This window comes from Odontesthes bonariensis, chromosome 16, assembly GCF_027942865.1.
Source record: "Odontesthes bonariensis isolate fOdoBon6 chromosome 16, fOdoBon6.hap1, whole genome shotgun sequence".
In the NCBI taxonomy this organism is placed as follows: Eukaryota; Metazoa; Chordata; class Actinopteri; order Atheriniformes; family Atherinopsidae; genus Odontesthes; species Odontesthes bonariensis.
Window position 1 is genome coordinate 16,440,626 of NC_134521.1, and position 19,357 is coordinate 16,459,982.

The 19,357-nt window shown below is 39.9% G+C and overlaps 2 protein-coding genes across 6 annotated transcripts; both read right to left on the reverse strand.

Annotated features, from left to right (window-relative positions):
* Positions 1-1,315: 1,315 nt before the first annotated feature.
* atp5l (ATP synthase, H+ transporting, mitochondrial F0 complex, subunit g) lies at positions 1,316-5,501 on the reverse strand. The gene is made up of 3 exons (XM_075486416.1): positions 5,351-5,501; positions 4,803-4,963; positions 1,316-1,515 (listed from the first exon to the last, which is right to left on the reverse strand). The coding sequence occupies exons 1-3, from the start codon at positions 5,400-5,402 to the stop codon at positions 1,417-1,419; spliced, it is 312 nt and encodes a 103-aa protein (XP_075342531.1). The 5' UTR covers positions 5,403-5,501; the 3' UTR covers positions 1,316-1,416.
* A 1,090-nt stretch (positions 5,502-6,591) lies between these two features.
* nherf4b (NHERF family PDZ scaffold protein 4b) lies at positions 6,592-12,653 on the reverse strand. Of its 5 annotated transcripts, none has more exons than XM_075486418.1 (11): positions 12,571-12,653; positions 10,442-10,457; positions 9,805-9,869; positions 9,503-9,714; positions 9,213-9,417; positions 8,966-9,102; positions 8,601-8,805; positions 8,318-8,514; positions 7,959-8,168; positions 7,613-7,828; positions 6,592-7,494 (listed from the first exon to the last, which is right to left on the reverse strand). In XM_075486418.1, the coding sequence occupies exons 1-11, from the start codon at positions 12,584-12,586 to the stop codon at positions 7,456-7,458; spliced, it is 1,518 nt and encodes a 505-aa protein (XP_075342533.1). In that variant the 5' UTR covers positions 12,587-12,653; the 3' UTR covers positions 6,592-7,455. The 5 variants fall into 5 exon arrangements, with proteins under 5 accessions (XP_075342533.1, XP_075342538.1, XP_075342537.1 ...); XM_075486423.1 differs by having other exon boundaries at positions 8,088-8,168; positions 12,550-12,617; XM_075486422.1 differs by having other exon boundaries at positions 7,994-8,168; positions 12,550-12,617.
* Positions 12,654-19,357: the final 6,704 nt, after the last annotated feature.

Here is a 19,357-nt window from a genome sequence, read left to right on the forward strand (position 1 = left end):
AAAACAAACTAATTTACCTACAATTATTGATGATATGGGGTTGATATCAGGTAAAGGACCAGGGGAGTGGGCAGTCTTTATCTCGACAGTAAATGAGCATGTGCACATTGAAAATTTGAACACTTTTGACATTCCATCAATCAAAAGGAGGTTTGGTGATGTTGAGGTCATTTCTCAGGATGATAATGCATCATACCACAGAGCAGTCAAACCTTTTTCAGGAACTGCATATTAGGTCAGTGAAATGGCCAGAAAACAGTCTGGATCTCCATCTGATAGAAAACTTATGGTGGAAACAGACAAGGTCCACGACAAGGCTCCATCCTGCAAAAATGATCTGTCAAATCTGTCAGCTGTAGAAGAGTTGAAACCTCATTGATGAAGAATATCGTTTTAAAATAGTGAAGTCCTTAAAGAATTCAAGCCACTGGAAGAGCAAGACGAACTGCAACAAATTACTAATTGCGAGTCTTTTTGTTCTTAAAGGTAGGGTAGGAGATCCTGGATTTTGAGTCCAGCGAAGCTGCATTTTGAAAATACACAGGTAAAAAGTCCCAACCCTTTTCTTCACTTTCCCCCCGAAGCCACGCCTCTAGAGTACATGAACGTGCAAGAGCACGAAGGTGCACGAGCGCTGTTCTGACAGCAAGCATCGATCGTTGCCGTATTTAGTATTTAGTATTTAGTTTATGCTAACTATACGTTTAATAATGCTAGGTGCTAGCCAAGCTGGCTCTAGTTTAGCTTCCTGCCAAGCTTCTGGACGTTCACGGAGCAGGGTACGCGCACAGGGAGGAGGGGGAGGGAGGAGCAGATTGCAGTGTGATAGACGGCATCAGTATCCAATCATTGTGAACGGTCCGTTCACAATGATTGGATACTGTTTTTCCTAGATTGTACGTTCTAGAGGCCACTAAAACTTTTCATATTTGTGTCAAAACTTTTAATTAATTGGTTGCAATGGGGGTGTGAAGAGTATTTCAAGCAATAAGTAAAAAAATGTTCCAGAAAAAGATCCCCTACCCCGCCTTTAACTGCAAACATTACAACAGTTTCATCAAATTTGAGGCATGTTTGATAAGACCAGAATGTTCAGCTATCAAAGAAAATTGTCACAAGTCATATGTTTTTGTTTTCCAAAAAAAAAAAAAAGCTGAATCAACATGTTCAAGGTGTGGAGAGTCCATCATTTTTGCAAGGGGTCCAATGCATGCCCTTATGTTGAACACATGAATTTTATGGTAAACCTATGTCTTAACAGATCTGCAAGTAACACAAAAGTGTCACAACTTAAAGAAACAGCAAGTCAAAGACATTAAACAATAGACATCTGTTTATTGGTTCCCAGGATTCTCACAGGAAGTTGAGCATACAACGCTCAGAAACAAAAAAGAAGAATTCATCATAGTCCAAACTTCAGACATCGTAGCCAATTATGCCTCCTTTGCCGATGCACTCTCCAATGTAGAACCACATCAGCACCTCAGTCGCCACCAGCCCGTTTCTTAGAGCATCCTGAAACAAACAAACAAAAAGATAACTATTGCATTAGAAAGGTATCCATGACAACAAGACAGTCGTTGTTTTACTTGTGGATAGGTTTATCAGTGTTTTTCTTTCATAGAGCTCAAACTGATGATAAAAGCTGATACTATGCAATAATTATACAATTTTGATCAAGTCCTTAAAGGTCCTATGGCATGAAATGTTCACTTTTTAAGGTTGTCTAACATTAATGAGTTCCTCTAGCCTGCCTGCGGTCCCCCATTGCATTGCATTACACTTAGCTGACGCTTTTTATCCAAAGCGACTTACAGCTATTTAGATACAGGGTATTGGTTACAGTCCCTGGAGCAATGTGGGGTTAGGTGCCTTGCTCAAGGGCACTTCAGCCATGGATAGAGGTGTAGGGAGAGGTAATGGCGGGATTTGAACTTGCAACCCTCTGATCTTAAGTCCACCTCCCTAACCACTAGGCCACGGCTGCCTTTGGAAATGTGACCATGCAGATGGCCTGATCGGGAAAGCCGCCGCTTATGACGTGGAGGTTGTTTCCACCCAGAGCCCATAAACTGCCTTTCCCCGCCCACAGCTCTTTGGCCAGCTCATTGCGCTGTACATGGATGTAAAAAAATCTGTTTAGAGCTCCTGCATCAGAACCTCTAAAGAGCCAGTAGACAGATTTTGTTTTTTTCTGGGAAAGTGACGACAGAACCGAAGAGATTTGTGTGTGCGCCAAATATTTCACCGACGAATGTTTTCAGAACTTGTGCCAATACCGAGCCCAGACACTAGGGCTGGTAAATTAATATTCGAATTTCGGATATTCCTCGAATGTGGGAAAAATATGTACATTCGAACGTAAAAATGAACATTCGAATAATTTACAAAATATATATTTTATAGATGGATTGTCGTATTTACATAATAAGTGACTGCGCGCGCAGTCTACCAGCCGCAGACAAGAGCTGCTGAATACGATCTGCATGGGGAGCTAGTCACGTACGAAAGAGAGCCACAGCTGCCTCCCGACGCAGACCCTCTCCTGTGGTGGAAAACTACAGGCAGTGCGAGGTACCCGTACATCGCACAGGTGGCGAAGAAATACCTCACGGTACCCGGTACATCTGTAAGATCAGAGCACGTCTTTTCCTCAGCCGGCAACATTGTCAATAAAAAAAACGCTCAGCACTCGCCGCTGAACAAGTAGACCGTCTGGTATTTTTGGCGAACAATCTGTAGCCCACCAGTCGTGTTTTGAGTTAATTTGTGGCCTGCTTGTTTCTTTCAGCTGTGGTGGATTTTATTTAATTTGTGAAAAATGACATTGGTCAAAATATTACTTAATTTAGTAGTTGTGCACTAGTAGTGCAATAGTTGTTTTGCAATTTGCATAAATTAATGCTCGTTCGTTTATGTTCTACAGAGTGTACCGTTTTGCATAAATTGCACTGAAGTTGCACTTTCATTGTCTGTTTACAATTGGCTGCTGGCCTATGTTCGTTTATGTTCTACAGAGAACTGCAGACTTCTGAAGTTGCACTAGATACGTGTTGGATTGTGTCTGAATAAATCAGCGTTTGACTACCACTGGTCGTTTTTCTTGACATTTGGCAGTGTGCAACGCTCTCTGTTGGATATAATGGGGTACTGTTACAATAACAAGTATATTCTCCGCGGGGAAAAAAAATAAAATAAAATAATAATAATAACATTCGAATATATACTATATTCGGACCATTTTTTAAGACCCACATTCAAATTTAATTTCTGGGGAATGTTACCAGCCCTACCAGACACCCTGCGGAGGAAACTCATTTCAGCCGCTTGTCTTCGCGATCTCATTCTTTCGGTCACTACTCACAGCTCGTGACCATAGGTGAGGGTAGGAACATAGATTGACCGGTAAATCGAGAGCTTTGCCTTCTGGCTCAGCTCCTTTTCCCCCACAACTAGCTGGTGCAGAGCCCGCATCACTGCAGACACCGCACCGATCCGCCTGTCAATCTCCTGCTCCATTCGTGTCTCACTTGGGGAAGGATCTCATTCCCGAGAGTAAGTAATTTAACGCTCTATTATTGTGTTGCTTTCCTGTATGTACATTATAGTTATATAGCTTGTTACCACAAGAATGATTCATTCATGGTTCCAGAGTCAAAACGGTCAGTCTGTCTGTGTCGTTAGCTCTGCAGCTTATAGCTCGGTCACTGTCGCTAATGTAACGGTAAATAGCATGAGGTATGCAAGTGGACACCTCATTTACTGTAACGCGAGTGTTGTGTACTTATTTGTTGTTTTGATAGCCGTCCTGCTGTTGGTGTTACGGCGCGCACGATATCTGCCTTTCCCCTGATTGAAATGACTCGCGCTACGTGCATCTTTGCAAACCGGAGCAATCAGATGAGAATGTCAGCCGTGCCATAGCGATTCACAAAACATGTGCGCAAGGTACCACGGGCGTAAGTAAGGCCACACCCCCACTAAACAGCTCATTCTGAGGATCATAAGGAAAGCTCATTTTTGGGACTGGCTGTAATTCTGCACCAAGGCAGAATTTTGGGGAAAAAGCTCAGATACAGTATTAGGGGACCACTAAAGCCTATAAAAATATATAAAAGCCTCCATTTATTTTCATGCCATAGGACCTTTAAATGGAAAAACACTCACACGAGGGAGTCTTATAATGGTCCTATTAATAATGGTGACGTCTGTTAAATACTTAATGTAAGAAGTCCTTTGGTGTAGAGTTCCTTTTGTTGTTATAATTTTCCCCCACAATGTACCAAAGAGCAAACCAACCAAATACCGTTCTTGGAAACAAGAAACAACTTAATGTATGGATATGTTACTCATCTCGTCTCAATGCGTTAAGACGAGTAACGCAGATTAATGTGCTAAATGAACAAAGTGTCAGTCATGAGATACTGCAAAAAAAAAAAAAAAAAGAAGAAATTTCATTACCCGATATAATCTCTTAGCAAATACAAAGTACGTTTAGTATAAACCTCCATATTTTTTTTATATCCATCATTGTAATAATTACTATTTGGCTAAATATGGCATCAATCTTTGGTCAAGTTTGCCATCGGTTTCAAACTCAGCAGTGTCTACTTTTTAGAAATAATATTCCAGTTATTTGTTGTTGTTCAGATTTTAAGCTGCAGTTACAGTAACTTATTATTCTGTCAGTTAACCTCCGAGACAAACTTCTTCAGAACAAGGTATGAAGTCTGAAAGACCATGTTCACCAAGACATAAATGTATTAATACTTGTGAAAACAACAACTGCGGCATACACGCACCTTCACAGTGGTTTGACCGAGGCGTCCTGTCTGGAAACCCTTGATGAGATTTGTGGCCCCCTCAATGGCTTTAGGGATCTCGGCAGGGGAAGGCGGGACAAGTTCAACACGGGCATAGTACCAAAAAGTTGCTAACCGAGGTTTGGAATAGGTGACAGCGGCTGAGGAAAATAGAAGAAAATACTAAATTAACAGACGTCTCAAAAGTTCATATCTTAGGTCAGGGTTTTATTAAACTGCTGCACGCAGCTAGGTTGCATTAGCCGCTAACTATATGCTTACTGTTCAGCGAGTACGAACATTACAAATATAAATTTGGAGAAAAAAAAACCATACAAAAAAGACAGTCAAATGAAAGGAAACAACAGCAAAAGTCAATGCAGAGACACCTAAGAGCATCACCTAATAATAACCTGACTTTGTTCCACTGACGGCTGGGTCACGGTAACACTAGCAACATGGGCCGATGGGAATCTTTTAAATGAAGATTTTACGAACATTAGCGCCGGTTACTGCATATATGCTGTACAAATAACAAAATATCTTACCGCCGACCAGAGTAGGTACTTTAGCAACCAGTTTCTGCACTGCTTGTGCCATGTTGAAGTGTTTGTCGATGCTAACTGTTCCCCGTTTCTGCTAGCCGACTGAATGTCACCTCCAGTTGAAGGACCAGCGACTGTAGCTAACCACACAACTGCCTGCACAAAAACCCAGAACATTATACTTCTTGTTCCACTTTTACGGCGGTTGGTGAATCGACTAAAAAACCCATTACCGCCATCTATTGACTTGGAGTATGGACAGAAACTGACAATGAAAAAACCCTTCAGATTTTAAAAAATATTTTTGTTTGATAACAGCAGTTTATAAAATTATTTAGTGGCAACATTCAAATTTCATTAAAAAAAAAGTGGAAAACCGTGAACAAGAGACAATGAACTGTAAAAATGCCCACACAAGAGGAAGCATTTACATTAATTTAGCATTTAATCAATTTCTTTTTAGGATTTTTTTAGATTAAACAAAGTTTGAAAATAAAAACAAAGATTAGTTTGCTTGAATGTACGATAAAGATGATCATTTATTTTCCTGGAGTTTCATGTTATGAACATGATATTTGGCCAAAATAATCCATTTATTTCTTCTGCTTATCCGAGGTCAAGAGCAACAGGTCCGGTAGGGAAACACAGAGGTCTCCTCCCAACCTAATTAGGCGCCCAATACAAGATCCAAATACAATCTGCTTGGATTCAATGTTGTAAAACTTCCAGGAGGCACTATTAGTAATACTTGTATAAATGTGTGCTTTTTTCATCCAGGAAATCAAATGAGGGTTCACATGAAAGTTATCCGAAAGAACTTGCTTCATGAGCAAAGGTAGCTAAATAATCCTGACTGTAATAAATTTAAATTGGACTAAATACATAAAAAAGGTTTATTCAAAGGAATTTCTTAGTTTTTTTGTGAAAAAGTGGGAAAAGGGTCAAACAATCTGGAGCCATCATTTCGTACTTTGATAAAAAAAAACTCTGCAGCTGTTATTATAACGTGATTAATACACATTATTAGCAAATTATTGAACATTTTCATTCTCAGAGCACCTGAGCAGTATATGCAACTAAATACTTCTGCTTTGAGATCTTGTGTCTATGTGGAAACACTAGAGTGCGCCAGAGCTGGATATCTCTGTCTGCACGGTGTTAGAAAAAAGCTGCAAACACTCAGTCTAATCATGAAATCCCTCAGATGGTGTATAGATAATAAACTTGAACCCTACTTAGAGAAATGGCAATAAAAGTGCTGTTTATTGAATGTATGTCATATCAGTATCATAACACGTTTGGTCAGACAAAAATAAACATTTTGGGCTGTGGTTTCATACATTTTGACAAAACATTGACATTACTGTGCTCATCGCTGCTTTCAGAATTATCTAAAATCATCAGCCCAGGCTCTTATAAAGTTTGTACACAGTTATTTTATCTGTTCTTATACCATTTAATGTATTACACTCTTAAGATTAGGCTTAAAAGTTGATATATTACATGAAAAAAACAATTTCAAACGGCATCAAACATTTCATACATCATCTTCATACAACTTATACCACAGGAAACACAATGAACATTTTTTAGTATCTGAACTAGTACGTAGGTGCTTTGGATTATTCTCAACATATTACAGCACTTCCCCTACACGAATAGCCCTTTATTGGAGGATGGAAGTTCTGAATGTGTTTTTTCATTCACACAGTCATTATTTTCCTTTCATTCAACCACTCAGTTTGTAGTGATTAGGGCTGTTTTACTGGCAGAGCATTTTTAACTCCTCTTACATTTACTGCATTGGAATTGTTGTATTTCATCCAATTGAGGTTGAAGTGTTGTAATTGATGGGTAAGAGTAAAAGTACTCTTAGTCTATGATACTGAACACAATGGCATTGTCAGGCGATCACAAACATACTACATTGCTTCAATTCTTAAAATTAGATTAGTTTTTAGCTTATTTTATCTGTTTTCTTGTCTGGATTCCCTCTCATCCCCTGGTTACCATTAGATATGTTTTTTTGCTTGTTCAGATCAGTTTGGAGTCTACTCAGTAGTCACATGTTGCCAGGGAAGGTCTTCGGGATTCAGAATCACTGCTGCTCACAAAATTGATATTTCATAGTCATCTTCTTCCTCCTGCTGAGATAGAAACAAGAACATGTGGTAAATATGGTCCACTCTGAGCAACTGAGAAAATGGGCTATTTAGTATACTGTAAGTTGCATATAATATTTATAATGTCCAATATATATTTCACCTCTCTTTGTGTGACATCAGTGGTTGGTGTATCAGTCTTTTTCATTTTGTCGTAGATTGTCTGATCCATTAGTAGTAAAGAAAGAAAATCTCCCCCTTTCTTCACAAGCAAAAGTATTTCCTCCAGATATTTTTGCTCCACATTTTGTCCATTGACTTCTATCACTACTTCCCCCACAACTAGCCCTGCATTCTGCGCAGGACCACCAAAAGTCACCTACAGGGATGAAAAATAGCAAAATAAGCACACAAGACATACCAACACATCTGGCAAAAAGTGAAATGTGTGCCTCTCTTTTTGTGTGTGTGTGTGTTTTGTGAGAGCACACACTATTTTTCATCCCCACCTTACTAATGAAAGCCCCAGGACTCTGTGACTCACAGCCGAAGTTAAAACCAAAGCCCACAGGGCCTTTTTGAAAAGCGCAAAGTCTGGGACTGCTCAAGTCATTCTTTTCTTTTGGTGGTGACTGAACCTGTGTAGAGGCTGGCGCATTGTGCTCCTTTTCTTTCTCGGCAGCATCATCGTCACAAAAGAGAAGGGGAGATAGACCCAGCTGCAGTCAGAAAACAATGGAAAGAAACCATAAAAGCGGACGAAAATGTGAAAAATGAATTATGTTTACAATGGGGGCTCCGTTCCAGGTATCTACATGTATTCAAAAAATGTTTTGGAAAAGTCAGAAAGAATGTAAGTGACGTCTACCTGGGTGTAAAACTCCAGTCCTGAGGCAGTGATGGTGGTGAGGGAGAACTGTTGTCCACTCAGTCTCATTCTGTCCACAATTTCTTCATGCTTCAGTGACTCCACTGACTCGCCATTGACCTCCAGAAGGATCTCTCCATCCTGCATACCGGCCCGTTCTGCTGGACTGCCTCTGTTCACCTCACGCAGGACATGATCTATGAATCAAAAGTGTCCCAAGTACAAATCAAACTAAAACAATGAATGTTTATATTTGAGTTTGTGCTCTTTTGTGTCTTCTCACTTGTGCGCCCTGATGGTGTCTTCTCTAGACGAAGGAGAAAGCCGTAGCCCTCAGGCCCAGAGATCAGGTGGAGTTTTCTGGCTCTATAAGGCAGTTTGTGCGGAACAGCCATGGCGGGAAGGATGGGAATCCTCTTTTGCACGTATATGTTCTCGCTCTCACTGTCCATCACAAGGATGGTGATGTGATTGCCGCATTTTTTCATCTTCAACAAAACAGAAATCGTCATTGCCACACATTATCAGTCAAAAATTTCAATACCCTTTTTAGATTTCATCCCAGAATATTTTTATTTACATTTGATTTACGTTGCATCTATCATTTGCCACAGTATTTACACACCATCTGAACATGATCATACAAACCATTCTGCTGAGTGCAGAGTATGTGAGATGGGACACCATTGCTCCGTTCATCCACACCAGGCGATCTCCCTTACACACTCCTGCCTTTTCGGCTGCACCTCCGGACACCAGGCTCACGGAGAAGCGACCTTTCTCCCCTACAGAGCAGACACAGAAGGAGCATCTGAGTACTACTGTACTGACTTCAACCTAACAAACGTCTAATCTTGAACTTTGGATCTAATGCAATTGTCAGGAGATGCGTTACCTTCCAAAGGTGTAAAGTTGATGCCCAAACCTGAGCCAGGGTTTCTTATGATGTGGCACAGTCTGGGTGGTTTACAACCTTCTTCATTGTAGGCTCTAACCAGACCCCGAAGGTCCTTTCCTTGGGACACAGCCCGCTCATACTCCTCCCCATCCAGTACTAGCAAGCATAACTGGTGCCCGCTTTGCTTAATTTTCCTAGCCACCTGATTCACACATAAGGAAACACAATAGATCCTGTTAAAATTCCATAAGTTGTCAAGAGTTACATCTGGAGGGAACTCATCTTACCTCAATGTGAGAAACATCATCGATATAACAGTTGTTGACCTCCAAAAGTCTGTCTCCATCTTGAAGGCCGCTTCGCTCTGCTATCCCCCCAGACACCACATTTCTGATCACATGTCCATGGCAATGCTTCTCCACCCGTAGGTTAAAGCCGTAAGACTCCCCTTCCTCTCGTTTCAGAACAGACAGGCGTGGCCTGGGTGTCGACACGGAGTCTGAACCAGAAGAAGCAGGAAAGTGCTGTCACATAGAGCGGGCTTTCCTCATGCTGTATTATAAACTGCTTAAAAATGCATGCTGGATACCTGCACTGTCTGTAATAACCATCACCGGGTTGTCTATTCCCTCTTTTGGATTAAATGTAAATTTCCTTGAGGAAGAAAGATTAAAGACATTTGACTTTAGCTGCAAACATTCTCCTTCAGTCAAATCATAGGTCCTGAAATAAAGCAAGTTCTAAAGAAATATTCTACATTTTCCTGTCTACTGAGCAAAAAATGAAACATTACACTCCAAGCATTGCCATATTGATTTTTAAATGTTTAGAAAATAGAATTACTGCATAATGAATTCATTATATGCATTAGTTATAATTACATTACAATTTTATGTGTTCTTTTATTTCATAAACACCTGAAATAGTTGTATGTATCTTTGTACAGTAGGCCTTATCTTTGGCTCAAAGTCGAAGAACTATGTTCCAAAAGTCAACATGCAATGGAAAGTTTAATACAGTGTTTTTTTAAACTCTATCAAGATGGATACATTCATATGATATGTTTAATGAGGCATGAATGCTTTGATTGCGTTAAAAGTCCTGCTCTGCTGCAGACTCTGACTGATAATCACATTTTGTAATGAAGCCATTTGAAAAATCAGTAGAACAATAAAAGTATTTCAAAATCTGTATGCGCTGATGCAAACAGCAAAATGCTGACTTACTCTGTTAAACCGATGACTTCCAGCCCACCATGAAAAACAGATAACACATGAGGTGAATGACTTTGGCAGCATATAATTCACATTGTGAAAGTCCTTATCAACACAACTCTGCCCATGTTTACAATTCTATGTAAAACAGTTTCCATGGTAATTTTCATCTGTTTGTAAAATTTTCATCTCATACCAACACTGAACACACATGACTGTTAACTTTCACATTATGGTATATTAACTGGAACTTACAGCTATTGTCCTGTCTACTTAACTGTGACGCCTCAGCTTAACAGCCAGAGTGCAATCAGAGCCTTGGATGACACATCTGCTTGAGTTTAACCATCAGCTGAGACACCATAAAACAGGGTTTGACTTTATTTGATTATCTTTAGTCTTTGTCCCCTTTAAACAGGAGAGGAATAACAAAACATAAGAACCATTAAAGTTAAAGTTATAAGTGTGTATAACAGGATTTTTTTAATGTGAATCAGCATCTGTTTCTAAGTCTACTTTGAGTCCCAAAATCAGATCAAACTATTGCATCAGGACACCCTGAACTCTGAGAGTAATGCACAGGACTTTTCCCACTGTTGCACAACTGAGGCATAGGGCACCTTTCGTATATAGTATAATTGTTGTTGTTTTTCATTCTTTCTGTTTTATTTCACAACAATTTGAGTGAATAAATTCATATTACATGAAAAGGACCTGAGTGTTAATCATTATGACTGAATAAAATACATCATTTATTTATTCTGCTCCTCATTTTGTCTGTTTATGCAATGCTGTCCCTTTGGATTTGTCTATTTTATGACAGGTTCTCAAAGAGCTGATACAGCAGAGTCAGAAAAGAGGTGGACAGGAAATGTGTGGGCAGAGAGTGTATAACCTGTTGCAAAAGTCTCTGGGCAGTGAGTGGAACAATTCTCTGGTATCCATCTCAGCCATTAGGCAACCGCCACACCCCAGTAGATGATGCTATTTTACACAATGTTTCTAATTCTGCCAACAGACAACTTAGAATAACACTATAAAATTAGAGCTATATCTATGCTATTCCTCAGAACAAGAGGTATACATTACTAAAATACATTTGTTGATGTTCTTTTTTATACCTTTCAGATATTACACCAAATGTTGTGGCATCTTGTGTAGCAAGAGAAACAACCTTCGTATGAGCTGTGTGATGAAGCCATATGTATTTTTTTTTTTCCCAAGATGTCATATCATAGACATACTGCTGAGCTCTCAAGATTCCATTTCCTGATCTAGCCAAGGTTTCATCACTGTACTAGCTTATAACCACAAAACCCTTTTCATAACATAAAGTTAGTTGGTCTTCCTCACCTGAAAGAAAATCTGTTTTTACTCATTTACCCCATTTTTCTGAATATTTTCAGTCATTTTTGCTGCCTTTAAGTTATCGCTGTGGTGAAATAGCAGGACCGAGTGTCCCTATCTACCCACAGGTGCCATTAGGAGATATGAAAATATTTTCATTGGTCACACTTAGCCCTCGCTGTCTACTAATCTGTAACACTTCTTATCAGTGCAGTCCAACATGTCATTGACACAAAGTCCTTGCTTCTCTGGCACGGAGAAATAGAAAAAACAAACTGTTATGATAAATGATGAATGAACAAGTCAATGCTCAAAACACTTGCTCTCAGCAGATATACAGCTCTCACAGCACAATGTATCTCTCTGCGGGCACCTCTGAGGAGCTAATGGGTCACTGTTTGCTTTTCCCCCATAAACCTTCTTTTTAATCCTTTTGGCCACAGCTACATGTATGGACAGAGTGCTATAGACAGCTTTTCTGACTCTGTGTAAAGCTATGATTAACTATTTGTACTCTATACACATTTGACTGCTGAATTATGGTCAGTTTTAGTATTCTTAATCTTTTTAACGTCACTGAATCTTCTCAGAATCAAGCAATTTGAATTCATTATTTTTGTTAGTTTCATTCACTGCTTTCATTGTCATTATTTAGCAAAATGTACAGCTTCCACTCTTCATCAAAACCACAAGAAATACATAAAAAGTTCTAAATGCTGTAAAATATGATTAAATAAGCCCTTAAAAGAAATGGGTGAAGCTTACAAACTTACAAAAAGGCTTGAATGTCTCACCTTCGCTTGAGCTCATGTTGTTTCTTTCCCATCAGATCAGCGAAACACATGGCGGGATGGAATTGTGGGAGTGCTGTATGCGCAGAGACTCCTCCCCATGAGGGATAACAGGGTTAATGTTTAATCTCTTGGCTAATATTGTGAGCCCACGTATCTATCTGGGATTCTGTGTTGCACTGCTCTGTGGACTGTGACACTGAACAACATTGTTCCCACCTTTAAAGTCGTGATATAATTTACTTTTAAATAGTGTTTCCATGAGGGTTGCAACCATCTATATGTCTCTGTGTGTGTGTGTGTGTGTGTGTGTGTGTGTGTGTGTGTGTGTGTGTGTGTGTGTGTGTGTGTGTGTGTGTGTGTGTGTGTGTGTGTGTGTGTGCGTGTGTGTGTGTGTATCACAGGACATCCTGTGTATAGAGGAGCAATCAATATGACTACTGGTACCTACCATCAGGGTCAAAGCCGAACCTTGACAGGTCACACAGACGAGTGACCAATTAATGGAAAAACACAGTTAACTGAGTGTAAAAACAAATTAATGTAAATGGTTTGACTCTGTATACACTGCATTCAACACGTCAAGTGAAATATAGAGTAACAGTGACATTAATTAATGTTTATGTGTGTTTTTTAAACCTGACCACCATTTTTTCATAAACCTAACTAAGTAGTTCAGTGCCTAACAAACCAAGAAACTGTGATGCTATAACTCAACCAAACAGTGAGAGTGACTAAAGGTAACACAAGGAGGTAAAAAGGGTTGCAAGATAGCTCATCTGGCGCAGCAGGTGCCCCGTGTACAAGTTGTTCTTCGTTGCAGATGGCCCAGATTCAAGTCCCATCGTGAGGCCCTTTAAAGGCCTACAGAAAGCTGACACTACACCCAATACATAATGATAATACATACACAGAGGAACAATAATGATCATTGGACTCTACACCAAAACATTTCATAAACGCATGAAATTTGCGATTTTGAATTTGCCGCTTGGAAATCCTTCCTGGAATTCCAGACTGGGGGCGGGGCTTCCGTGTGATGTCACAGGTGCCATGGGTTTTCCTGGCTGCCGCTATTAGTATGCTTGTTGAGTGGTGAAGGCAATAAAACGTTGGGTTCAGTGCAGTTTTTATTGCGAGTAGATGTACGAAGTGCTGTGGGTGCGTGTGTTGCCCTCAGCACCAGCAGCTCACACCACCGGGGACAGAGGAAGCAGAGAGACCCGCGGTCTTGTGTCTGTGTCTCCCTGTCCGCCTGCCTCCTCTCTGGTGAAATCAGCCGGAGCCATCCCGCCGTGTTCAGCTCCCTGCGGTGCGGACACTCAGGGGGAATCCACCTGGCGGAGAGCGGACACACCGTGGGATGGTTGCCCTGAAATCAGCTGGCAGAGCGATCATCAAGAGCCCACGTCGGGGCTCTTGATGATCGCTCTGCCGAGTTTTCCACTCTCCACCTGGCGGAGAGTGTGTCCGCTCTCCGCCAGGTGGATTCCTGTCCGCACCGCAGGGAGCTGAACACGGCGGGATGGCTCCGGCTGATTTCACCAGAGAGGAGGCAGGCGGACAAGGAAACACAGACACAAGTTCCGACCGCGGGTCTCTCTGCTTCCTCTGTCCCCGGTGGTGTGAGCTGCTGCTGCTGAGGGCAACACACGCACTTCGTACATCTACTCGCAATAAAAACTGCACTGAACCCAACGTTTTATATTTCCAAGCGACGTCCCGCGGCACACATCGAAATTTGCCGTGAAGAAGCTGTCCAGGTCTGGCAAACTGCTGGCTTCGCTACTAGAACTACTGGGGGTTGTTCCAGCAGCTGGCACTCGCGACGTCACGCACCTGTCGTTCCAGTTTGCCAAATTCGAGTTGAATGTGGTGATAGTTTATTGGGCCTAATCAGGACTATCCAGGGGCCTAAAATTATTTTAAAATCATAAAACAATTCCATGGTATATAAGGAATCGATCTGCTATTTCAGTTTTGTGCAAAAAAATCACCTTTCTGTAGGCCTTTAAAAAGCTTGGAGGTGAAAAGTAGCTCTCTCGTGGTTATCCCAAACTTGACTTTTGCAGATTTCTGGGTTTTCTGGGAGATGACTTTAACAAGAGTATGAGAACAGATTTAAGGTAAATATACAGGATACAGGATGGAAGTAAATACCACTGGACATTGTAGTCGACCACTCCCATTTGATAACCATAATGCCCGACCTGTACGTAGTGATCTAAACTCTGACAGCTTGACCGAAAATACAGATGAAAGGAGATTGAAAAAAGATGAAGAGTTTTCAAAACATTAACACAGAACACCAGCACTCTCTCTTCCAAACACATGTACACTGCTTGCGCTCTCATCAAAATGTGTCAACAAATTTCCAAGGGAAGAGAAAATGAAGAGATGTTTTGATACAGTTACAGCATTCCAGTTGAAGCTTTGCAAGAAAATGTAACTATTAACTGGAACATTGTGGGGTCATGTTACTGATAAAAACATCTTTGTGAAGGAGATACAATCAACGCAGTGAAGTTCCTTTTAGCTGGGGACTCATTTTATTGTTGAACAAGCGCTCTCAGTCAATAGAAAAGTTTGGCAATATTCATACCTGATTGTTTAACAAAGGAAACCTGAGTTGTTTCATTTTCAGATGGTTAGGTACATTCCCTTCACTCACTGTAAATCACTCTCTGTTGCATTAACAAGCTCTCATCAGATTGTTAGTTCATATGATTTGGAGTAGGTAAATGCACACAAGTTCAGAATACTGTCTTGCTCAGGATGTGATGTTTTAGACTTAAAGAAAAGCTTGGTTGAATCCTTGACAAAATAGATGTACTTCTACAGAAGCAGATGCACAACAAAAGTAAGTATTCAGTTGCTTTTATCGGTAAATTATTTTTGCATGTGATTGCCTGCAAAGCAATAAAAATTTTGAGCCTTGGTGGTAGACATCAAATTAAAAGCTCTTGTTGTGTGGAAGCTTGGCCAACGTATTCCACGTGATATTATAATGAAAGATTGTCATGTTTTGTTTGGGAGCTTTTCTTGTTTTCTAACAAAAGTTTTCAATATTCATGTCCTTCTCACTTTGTTTTTAACTGTTAGGTAATAATATTGTGTTTAATTATCTGACCAGATAGAAGTGACTTGCACATTAAATTACACTATAATTGAACAGATAGCCCTAAAACTTTATTTGACCATGTTCAAGACTCTTCAACAAGTTAAAACGGTATTCCAAATTGACAGTTGTTCATCAAGGCCTCATTAAAGCATCAGTCCACTAGATGGCAACAAACTCCAAAAAGAATATTGTCATCGGTCAAAGAGCTGATGTACTTTTTGATTAAATTACATGTAATTTCAATTATTAATTCCAAAACAGTGTTTCGGTATCTATTAGAAGACAAGTCAATCATAAGCCCGGAACGTTTGGGATCATTCGTTGTAAAAACAGGCATGACCTCCCTGTTGTTGATCATGAATCCTGGTTTTGGTGGCAGACTATGAGCAGTTCACTGTTTAGATCTTAAATTCAGCATTATATGAAATTGCCTGCCTTCTTTAGGGTAACTTTTGTACTCAATGGCAAACTTACCTTCTGTCTGCTTCAAAGGAGCAAAGGCCCACACAGAGTCAATTAGTAACTTCACTTGAACAAGTGTTCAAAGGTTAGGCTATATGCCACATGTGACTAAGAGTATCTGTAAAAAGGAAAAAGAACATAGCAAGTCAAAATGATTTGCGAATGCTTGTGTGCTCCTAACCCCTAGATATGTAGTACTGCCATTTTCATATAACTGAGGAGGGGAAATTAATTTCATCCGACTAAATAATCAACAAAAATTTAACAGAAAGAGTACGCATATATAGTATGTTTCTCTGAACTTCAGCAGAAAGACATCAAGAGGAGAAGGAAAGGGAAGGAAACAGAGAAAGCAAAGGACCCAGTGGGGTTTTAAATCCTGGCTTTGAATCCCACTGTCAGTCCCAGTCAGTCATCCCTGATGGGATCCTCCCTGCCACAGGAAGACATAGCTCCCATCTGTCCTCAAATCCTTGCCAAAGCACTAGAGTGTACTAGCGGTCAAAAATCAGTAAAAGACACAGTTAATTTGTTGTAAAATTCACTCAATGTGTTTCACATATTTGAATTCAAAGCATGGCTGCTATTCTGCTGATCTCACCTGACTCTGCAGTAAACAGAGATGGGACATCCCCATCTCTGTTTACTGCTGTTCTAGAGTCTAAATAGAAAGACGAGGGCATAGACTGCAAAACTACCAGCATTCTCCCTCATTTTGCATGAAAGCTGAAGCTAAGTCCAGCCACAGCTGGTCAGTGTGGCAGTCGGAAGGCCACTCTTTTAAGTTCACATTGCTTCTCTGTGAGTGTCTGTTTCTGGTGTTTCCTGAGTCTGTGAATCCATAGCAGCATCAGCTTAAATGGGCTATAGAGGGTAGCCTTCATGGCCCTCTGCCTCTCAAAATCTAGATCATTTGCATATCCATAATAAATACGGAAGTTGTTTAACTGGATCTTGTGAGACAAAACTCACTTTGGTTTGATGGATGATTTAAGTCTGCTCTAAAATTCAGTTGCAGTGCTTGTGTTGAGAAAACAAAAAATTGATTTTCTTTTTTTTTTTTCATTTAAGGCTGCTTATTCATAGAAGATAGAGATATTCAAATAATGTATAGTCTATTTTAGTTTAAAAACCTGCAGCCACACCGGCCCTTTCACTGATCAGTTTGAGACCATTAAACTCTCCAGATTAAAGGTAACAAAGGCAGTGGCAGCAAAGTACAATTTTTCTTCTTTTGTGACTCTAAAACATGCTAATCTTGTCTATCCTATCAAGCAAACACTCAATTTGAACCCATGAAAGACATAAAATGGGCTCTTTAACATGGTAACATTGTAAATGTATGCTCATGATGCCGGAATTCTTTGTTAACATACATTTACACATATATCTTTCTCTCTCTCTCTACATATATATATAGCGTATGTTGTGTATATATATACACATATTTGTAAATTATATACCCTACCCCAATATATTCATTGATAGCAAATTGTTTAGATTTTGAGTAGGTGTGGCCCCAGGATTGTAATCCAGAACATCTGGCCAATATTTTGCCAATATTTGATCAATGTTCTTGACACTATGTTTAAATTATCTTAATTATATAGATAATAAATCAACAATAGGCTGGGTGCATCAGGACACTTCCAGCCTGTGTGAATGATGTTGTGATCTTGGAGCAGATGTTGTGAAAGTTATTGTTGATAGATTATTTATGCCCTAAATGCACAAGATAGTTTATCCAACAATGCAAAAACACTTGTCTGCACTGTTTCCTGGAACAATTTCTGGTACAACACGATTAATTCTTTTCAGGTTTAGCTGAACCTGTTTCTTTAATGTACAGAACTGGCTTAGAGTCCCTGTCATTGTTAATCACAATACTGTGTAAAAATTAGTATTCTGGTTGACGCTTATCTGACACTCTCTGAAACTGTTATATATATATAATCAGACAATCCTCTCTGGCACAAAGATGCTATTCAATGAGGGATGTATAATCTAAAGTTTTCTATTTTATCGTCTTTCTGTATCGAAATGTTTAAAGAACTTAAACATTGCTTTTCCCGAGTTTTCTGGTGTGTCGTTGACAAAATACCATTTACTCATCTTCCTGCAGCCTGACTTTCATCACATGCCATAAATGCTGGCTCAACAAAATGAGATCTCTGCAAAAGCATCCCAGTATTCATTTTTACATTGAGCAATAAGGTTACATCCGCTGCCACCAGAAATTGTGGATGTAAAAAAGGGAAATGAATACTGGGAGGCACCCCCAACCAAACACATGTTGCGTGGTTCTGTCCAAACAGTCAAATTCTGCTTACAGATTTTGATAAGGACAACTTTATGTATTTTATCTGGGTACGCTGGCTGCCTTCCACAATCCAATTGGTAATTCTGAATTCAACGTAGGTATGAGTGTTAGCGTGCATTGTTGTTTGCTTCTTTTGTCTCAGTGTTGGCCCTGGGATGGACTGGCAACCTGTCCAGGGCATACCCCGCCTCTCGACAGGTGGTTGCTGTAGTAGGCTTCAGCCCCCATCACCCTGGGAAGGTTAAAATAGGTGTAGCAAGAAAATGAATGCATGAATAGTATCATGTGCTGTATTTGTTTTTGTTCGGACTGTTTAAGAAGCTGTCTATTGCCATGGGAATTAATGTATGAACTAGATTGGTAGTACATGAATATATGATGAACCCATGTCCAAGTAATGTGTGAGACAGTACCAGTCAAGAGTTTGGACACACTTTTCTATATATTTTGAATAAGAGATTGTGTCCAAACTTTGACTGGTAGTGTGTATATACGCATAAAAAGTATGATGAAGCTACAATAACTTATACTGCACACACGCTTATTGAATTAATCAATTAATTCATTTCTAGCTTGGGTTCAAAGTGATCTGATTGGCTGTGAGGAACAAGTGTACAACCTCTGTATAATGCGTAAGAATGACGTTAATTTACAAAGACGAATGATGTGGCAAAAATCAAAGGGCGAACAGAAAGAAGTAGTTCCACTTCTGCATTGGTTCTCATATATTTTTATATTTAAGTTCAGCGTTGGCGCTAGATATTTAAACAAAATATCAAACGTTGTGTATATTCCAAAGAAATAACAATGTAATCAGATATGATGTACTTTTTTAAGAAGTGTAACTGCGTATTCATCCGCCTTACTGAGTGCACTTCCATTTCCGG